The 7,447-nt window shown below is 42.9% G+C and overlaps 1 protein-coding gene across 2 annotated transcripts; it reads right to left on the reverse strand.

Moving 5' to 3' along the window:
* Positions 1-229: 229 nt before the first annotated feature.
* Positions 230-4,056, reverse strand: UTP23 (UTP23 small subunit processome component). 2 transcript variants are annotated; one of them, XM_082045258.1, is made up of 3 exons: positions 3,799-4,056; positions 1,611-1,785; positions 230-726 (listed from the first exon to the last, which is right to left on the reverse strand). In XM_082045258.1, the coding sequence occupies exons 1-3, from the start codon at positions 3,984-3,986 to the stop codon at positions 343-345; spliced, it is 747 nt and encodes a 248-aa protein (XP_081901384.1). In that variant the 5' UTR covers positions 3,987-4,056; the 3' UTR covers positions 230-342. The 2 variants fall into 2 exon arrangements, with proteins under 2 accessions (XP_081901384.1, XP_081901385.1); XM_082045259.1 differs by having other exon boundaries at positions 3,906-4,047.
* Positions 4,057-7,447: the final 3,391 nt, after the last annotated feature.

Below are 7,447 nucleotides of genomic sequence, written 5' to 3' on the forward strand. Positions count from 1 at the left end.
CCAAAATGATTCAATGATCCCACCAAAACCTATATGAAACCCAAGAAGCATTTCTAGAAACTTTGCTACTGATCATGTGAACTCTCTGGCAAGAATCAAGATGCTGCAGAGAATAACGAAACATGAGGGTTGCCAAATATTTTGTCATAACCTCAATTACTAAACAACAGAATAAATTATTAGGACAAAAACCTGCAAATATTGAGATGCAATAATAAGCAGCACCACCTCATAAAAATAAGTTTTAATATTAACAACTTGATTTCACATGACTGCCTATTAATCTTTCTTTTTGCAAAGTTCAAACAATGTTCGAGTCCTGCACTGTTTACAAAGATGGGTTTATTCTTCTTCATTCTGCACTGACTGCACAGCTTCTGCTTTAACCCTAATTCGCTTTCTTTTTCTTCTCTTCTTCTTTTCAGCAGAAGGCTCCTGACCCTCCTGTGTTTTCTTCTTTTTCTTCTTCAGACAGCTGAGAGGATTGGGGCCACCTGCCCTTTTACGTTTTCTTCTCTTTTCACCTTCTTGCTTCACTAGTCCTTCTTTTTCTTTAAGCTCAACAATACTTTGTTTTTGGTGCTCTGGAACAAGCTGATTCATCTGCAACTTTTGAACAAACGCCAGAGATTTAGGAGAAGGTTTGTCTAGCACCATAGTGTTCTGAATAATAAATAGGAGAGGAATGCCAGCCTTCTTTTTCACTTTGTTTGCTAAATCCTGGTCCTGCAAAATTAAATACTTTAGTCAATATTTTGGGATTAAATCTTATTTGCAATTCAAATGCACCTACTTTTAATACAAAACTATGAAGATAAATTATATTATGAAAAAGATAAGAAACTTAATCTAGCAGATATACGTGGCAGTGCCTATCAGAGCAATTTAAATTTCAATTTCTCTCCTTCTGATTAGCTGTACTTCTGATGGAAAATTTATTAATGTTTCCTTTTTCATGCATGTATAATCATATATGCATTTTTTGCGGAAAAAGTCCCAGTGGATTGGTATGTAGTACACCACAAGAAGATAATTTTTTCCACAGCAAGTCATTTTAAACTCCTTGTATCTTACTAAAACACCTTTTACTGTAAACCATTTTATATATTCTGTATATAATTTACATGTACAGTGCCCAGAACAGACCTTAAAAAAACACTGCCTTTCTTATTTGTACACAAGTCCTAACTTTTCTCTAGTTAAAACCTGTAAAATTTCTTAAAATTGAAGTTATATGGTCATTTAATACTTGATTTCACTTTTCAGACTACCGTGCAAAACAATTAAGGGCAGGGGATGCACACACAAGCCATATGCAAATTAACAGTCATCAGTTGTTTTCTTATATGTCAATAGGTAGTATGTTTTCTACACTTTCTGCTAAACTAAGCAATATCCTGCCAGGGTCAAAGAACCTACTTGTTCAAGTAAGACAAAAGATTCTCTACCTCATAATTAGCAAATACATTTAAGAATGAGTAAGGCTTTATGGGATTAATTCCCACAGCTGTTTAAAATCTTATAATCGAGGTTTCTGTAGGTCACCTTACCCTTAGGTATCAGAGGATCACTTCAAATGAAATGGAGTTATGTCTCCCATGAGCATTTACCTGTGTAGCAATGAAGAAGTGGTGAGGGTTGCCTTCTTCAATCATGGACAGTAAACAGACTGAACCACTCACAGGATCCTTGTGGTGGGAACATTTTCGAACTTCGAATCTTTGGGCAATTAATTTTGCTCCATACAATGCTTTCCCCAATGATTCCAGCTCTTTTAGAACACATCTGAAAACCAAAAGCAACAGTGGTTTCTAAATGAAGAAGTAACTACACATCTTTTACAACAGCGAAAGGCTGATGTGAGCTAATTAGGAATGAACAATGGCCAGTTGTTCAGGCTCCATGATTTGTAAATGGCGCCTAGTAATCTGAAAGCAGTAGCCCATCCCCAGGTAACCCTTGACTTCAGCAAGATTTCCTCTGTTCCAAACAAGATTCAACAGTGACAACATTGTTATATTAAATGGATTTAGAAACATTTTGTATCAGTGACAATATTAAGTCATTACACTTATATTTGGACATCACCTAGTATATGAACTACTACGTCACAATTACTCAATTTAGCAGAAACTGATTAATTATTGCATTCAAGTTAAACCTCATATTAGCATCCATCATAATCCTTCAAACTTGCTATCAGAATCCAACCGATTCAAGCAAAAAAAGACAAAAGACTTCCAATATGACTAAAGATCTGGCAGTCTATGGCTTAACAACATCCCAGTTAAACAGCAAAACACAAACCTAAAATCCTCCTCTTAGCAGCACTTAGAGCAGATGTTCAGTACAGCCTATGAGGATGCTAGCTCCGATACTCAGAGGTGAACAGGAGATGAGACCTAACTTGGTTCCACCACTGAGTCTTACTGTTAAATGTGGACAGTGGTAGGAACACATGGCCTTGAAATACCACTTCAAGGATATGGCAGCATGGTGATTAACCAGAAGAAGTGAGCATGTCAAGAAATCTCTTTGGAATTTTTATTTATTTTACAATTATCTCCAAAATAACAACAAGATATTAAACAAACTATTTTTCTTTTCCAGAGATGAAAGTTTAGTCTTTGAGGACAGTCTTCGCACAGACTTGTGCCTGATCTTTTCGCAAGGACTCTCACAGTGAGCCAGCTCATTTCCTCAGGGAAGCTCTAGTCGTGCCACTAAGGTGCTGCCTCACCAACCTGCCATTCTGACAGCAGGAAAAATGAGTCGGTTCAGCTGCATTAAATGAAAACAGGTCAAAAAGACCAATATTGCTGAAAGAAGGAAACAAGAAGTGACATTCAGACATGACTGGAATAGTTTGGATCAAAGCAATGCCTGAACCTTTCACAGGTAAAGTCATGACTCGGTACTTTCTCCCGTTTAGAAGTACAGGCCAGTTCTGTATGCTTTGCAATACGGCTCAGTGTTTAACTTTTGTAGCCCTGGGTATACATTACTCAGATACTTTGCCTCCAAGATGGGCAGTTAGCTGTTCTGTCATTGCAGAAATCCAAGTGAGAGAGACTTTATCATGTGCAATATACAAAGTCAAGTTGAAAAAATGGCTATTTCAAGGCAATTCAGATATTTGGTGTGCACATTTTACCTCCACGCTTTTGTCTAGCACATCTTTGTGCTCCTCTGAGAACAGTGACTTTGGAAACTGTCCCTTACTGACAGGCTGAAACTCCAGATACGCAGTAATGTCCTCAATGCCTGATAAATCTGAGCTTGTCTCTGTTCACACCTCACCAAGAAGGCAGCACGCGCAGGCAGAGGCCCACCCGGCTGCCACTCTCACACCGGGGTCACCCTCAACCCACCTCATCCCTCAACAGTTTCTGCCATCTCAGAAAAAGGCAGCTGGTATTGAAAAAAGCTCCTGTCCCTCACAGAACAGTCTGGGTTGGCAAGGACCTTCAAAGCTCATCTAGTCCAACCCCCTGCCATGAGCAGCTACATTTTCACCCAGATCAGGTTGCTCAGAGCCCTGTCCAGCCTGGCCTGGGATGTCTCCAGGGATGGGGCATCTACCTCTGTGGGTAGTTAACTTTTGCAGGTTAACTACAGCCCACAGCGCTCCCCCCTCACCCCACCTACCACCCTCAGACCCACAACCACGGCAGCACCGACCCCACGGCGGCTGAGGGGGCCGAGGCACCACGCGGCCGCCAGGCGCCTGCGCACTGCAGCCCCCTCCGCCAAGCCCGTCTCCTCGCGCATGCGCACTGCGGCTGCCGCCGGCCCTACCGGGTGGTGCAGAACTGCAGGGCGCCGCCCAGGTACCCGGGCAGCTGCTCGCGGATCTGGATCTTGTTGCGGAGCGCGGCCTGGCAGAAGGTGCCGTCCAGCAGCACCTGGAAGGGCTCGCGGAAGTGGAAGTTGTGCTTGTAGAAGCCCATGATCTTCTTGGCATGCTTCTGCCGCGTCACCTTCATGGCGCCGCCGCCCGCCCGCAACGCCGGTTCCCCCGGAAGCTGCGCCGGGCCCGGCCGCCGCGGCGGAGCGGGGCGGGGCTTGCCGCGAGCCCCGCCCCCGGAGGCCTGAGGGGCGGGGCCGGAGCAGCGCCCCGGTCGGGGTGGCCGTTCTGCGCCTGGCTGTGCAGCTGTCCCCGGGGACACCGACCGGTCCCTTGTGCCCGGGTGGCCAAGAAGGCCAGCAGCATCCTGGCTTGTGTCAGGACTAGTGTGGCCATCGGGATGAGGGAAACGGTTGTCCCGCTGCACGCGGCACTGGTGAGGCTGCATCTCCAATCCTGTGTTCAGTTTTGGGCCCCTCACCACAGGAAAGACACTGAGGTGTTGGAGAGTTCAGAGAAGGGCAACAAAGCTGGTGAGGGGTCCGGAGCACAGGTCTGATGAGGAGCAGCTGAGGGAACTGGGGCTGTTCAGCCTGGAGAAAAGGAGGCTGAGGGGAGACCTTATCACTGTCTACAACTGCCTGAAAGGAGGTTGTAGTGTGGGGAGCGTTGGTTTCTTCTGAGTAACAAGCAATAGCATGAGAGGAAATGGCCTCAAGTTGTGCCAGGGGAGGTTTCTTCACAGAAAGCGTTGTCAAGAATTGGAACAGGCTGCTCAAGGAAGTGGTTGAACCACCATCCCTGCAGGTATTTAAAAGAGGCATAGATGAGTTTCTTAGGGACGTGGTTTAGTGCCAGTGTCAGGTTAATGGTTGGGCGCAATGATCGTGAGGGTCTTTTCTAGCCCAAATGATTCTGTGATCCCTCGGCCAGGCGGGCATGCACTGTGGCGGGGCGAGCGGTGCGTCGGGGGTCACCAGGAGCGGACTGTGCTGCCCGCCCCGCGTGGGGCCTGCCCGGGCTCCCACTTGCCATCGGACACTTCACACCCGTTCATGACCCTGGGTTTTGTGGTGCTGTGCTGGCTCCTGCCATTTGCTGAGATCAGAAATACACCAGAGACATATTTTTCTTAACTCAGTATAATGGTTAAATTACAATTATTGTCTCTGACACTTCATTGTCAGTATTGTTTATCATCCATCAGCATGTTTTCCTCAGGAAGGCTTATTCAATGCCTGATTTTATTGTTTGCCTGTATTAGGTACATCAACTTAAGTTCTACGTGCACAAAGTTCAACACAAAGTTGAAAATCATATATTCTGCATTTTACTACTACTTTTTTTTTCCCCATAGCAAATAGAAAATTTAATTTCACTGTAGTCTGGTGAAACAGCTGTCATTCAGAAAGCTGAATTTCACAAACACCTCCCTGTTCATCAGAAAACCTGAGCACACCAGACATCTGGCAGTTAAGAAACTGAACTTAATGCCTGTATTTTAGGCAGGCAAAGGGATGTGGTATCTTAACACCATCAAAATGGTAATTGGAGACATCTGTCTTGCTGTGCAGGTGCAACGACACACATCTTTCTGCCAGGGACAACAGTATTGCAAGCAAAATTTGCAGCGACCTGCCTGTGAGCTCATTGTAATCAGTCAGACTGCTCTAAGGGCATTTAAGCAAATACCCACCTGTCATATTGGTCTTTTTGCTACCAAATAGACATGGGAAACATCTGCTTCAAAGCAGGTTAGCTAGTGGTAAAAGAAACTGAATAATAATGTATTTAATTACTATTCTAGAAATTGAAATGTTTAAATGGGAAGATATTTTAAAGTGTCTACAGGATGAAAAGTGGGAAGAACAGGTGACTATTTTCCATGGGATATGACTGTGCTGTCGACAGTATATTTCTGTCATTAAGTAAATCCTTCTTTCCAGCTGTCTTCAGGGCACAGTTGTGTGTGCTCATGAGTGTCATGCACATATAAAGATACATGCTTTATTCCATGAGCTAAGTGATATGTTGAATTCAGTGGTCTTTATTAAACCTCAGTCCTGTGGCCAATGTGTTCTAATACTGGCGTGGTGTCTCAGTTCCCCTAACGTTATACTTTCATTATTTAAAAAATTAGACAAAACCACTCAGCAAGACTCCAAAGTAAAACCTTATTAGATTTTTTTTTTTTTTTTCAAAATTAACTGCCCAAAGACAGATAGTTATTTCTTATTAAGAACACTTTGCCAGCACATCTCACAGTGGACTTGTCAGCTAGAATGTGGAATCTGCAATGGTAAGAGCTGCTATTACAGAACAGAGATAAAAAGGAGAAAAAAGTAAATGAGAGGTTGAACTAGCCACCATTTTTAACTAAATGCAAAGTAAGATATAATCCAGAGTAGGGTGTTAAATGCCATTGTGATGAGATACTCCTTTGCTTTTCGTTTGTAATGCAGTTGGTCTGGTAAAATCTGTTCGGCAGGCTGGCTAGCAGGCAAAACAGCAGCACAGACTTCTCCTTCATGGTGCAGAAGATAGTGTTAATTGTATGATAAACTACTTGCAGTACCATTCTGTAAAATATATTTAACTTCTATGCAGTTCTTTTAAAAGTTTCTTTTTAATAAATTTTAAATGTTACAAGTAATGTCTGTAAGAATAGTATAGCAGTGTAGAGAATTTTTTCAACATTTTCTTTGATGTTTTGATAGTATTTTACATATAATAAAATTCATAATTTTCCTTTTAAGTTCAATTATTTTACTATTCCCATGATCAATCTGTAGAGTGTTTGTTGTTGCTGTTGTTGTTTTTCTTTTTAAATAAGTTTAAGAATCTTATGGGAGCTGCTGAATCCAGTGGTCCCCGGGACTGGGGGGTTGCTGCTCTTGGCTGCTGAAGTCCATCCATGTACATGCTTTGGACCTGGGAGAGGTTTTAGGCTCGCATGTGTCCTGGACAAGCATATGCACACACGCACACAGAGGACATATGTAATGTAAGTGTAGACAGTTAAGTGAACCACTGCCTGTTCATGCATGAACCCCCCTCCTCCCATTTTCTTACATGTCCCCCTAGATCCATCTAATCCTTCCTTTGCCTGCCTTGGGCCAATTCTGTGAACATCCCATAGTAAGTTTTGCACAATCCCACAAGCCCCTGCTGTTATTCCATTAAAAGTTTTGCACAGTCTGATACACCCACTCAAAAATGTTGTAAAACTCATGATAATCATGCTTCCTCCATCGTAGCAGGGACCAAACTCAGGCTGATTGTCTCCAGGGTGGCTTCCTCAGTAGCTCCTTTAATGGCCCGAAGAGTTCTGCTCTTCACTGTTGTCTTTGTTACCACCATTTGGCAAACTTTATGTGTCTGTGTGTGTTTAATATACCACTTTCCTTCTTATTTCTTGTTTCTTTTATATAGAATAATCCTTAACCAGATGAGTTAATTAGCCAAATGCTCTTACATTCCACATAGGCCTACAGAAACTGTCGCACAGTAAAGCTTGTCATAAAGCTCAGAGGAAGATCCCTTTTTGAAATTACTTACTATTATATTTTTAATTAAGAAGTTTCATCAGTTATCTGGCTG

This window comes from Streptopelia decaocto, assembly GCF_964273445.1.
Source record: "Streptopelia decaocto genome assembly, chromosome: 2".
NCBI lineage: Eukaryota > Metazoa > Chordata > Aves > Columbiformes > Columbidae > Streptopelia > Streptopelia decaocto.

Bases quoted from the DNA above. Each gene is read 5' to 3' on its own strand.
- UTP23 (XM_082045258.1), bottom strand. From the start codon at position 3,986: ATGAAGGTGACGCGGCAGAAGCATGCCAAGAAGATCATGGGCTTCTAC. The intron at 1,786-3,798 runs GTAGGGCCGGCG...TTTGGTTTTCAG, and splicing joins CTGCAGTTCTGCACCACCCG to ATGTGTTCTAAAAGAGCTGG. The intron at 727-1,610 runs GTAAATGCTCAT...TTAATTTTGCAG, and splicing joins ACTTCTTCATTGCTACACAG to GACCAGGATTTAGCAAACAA.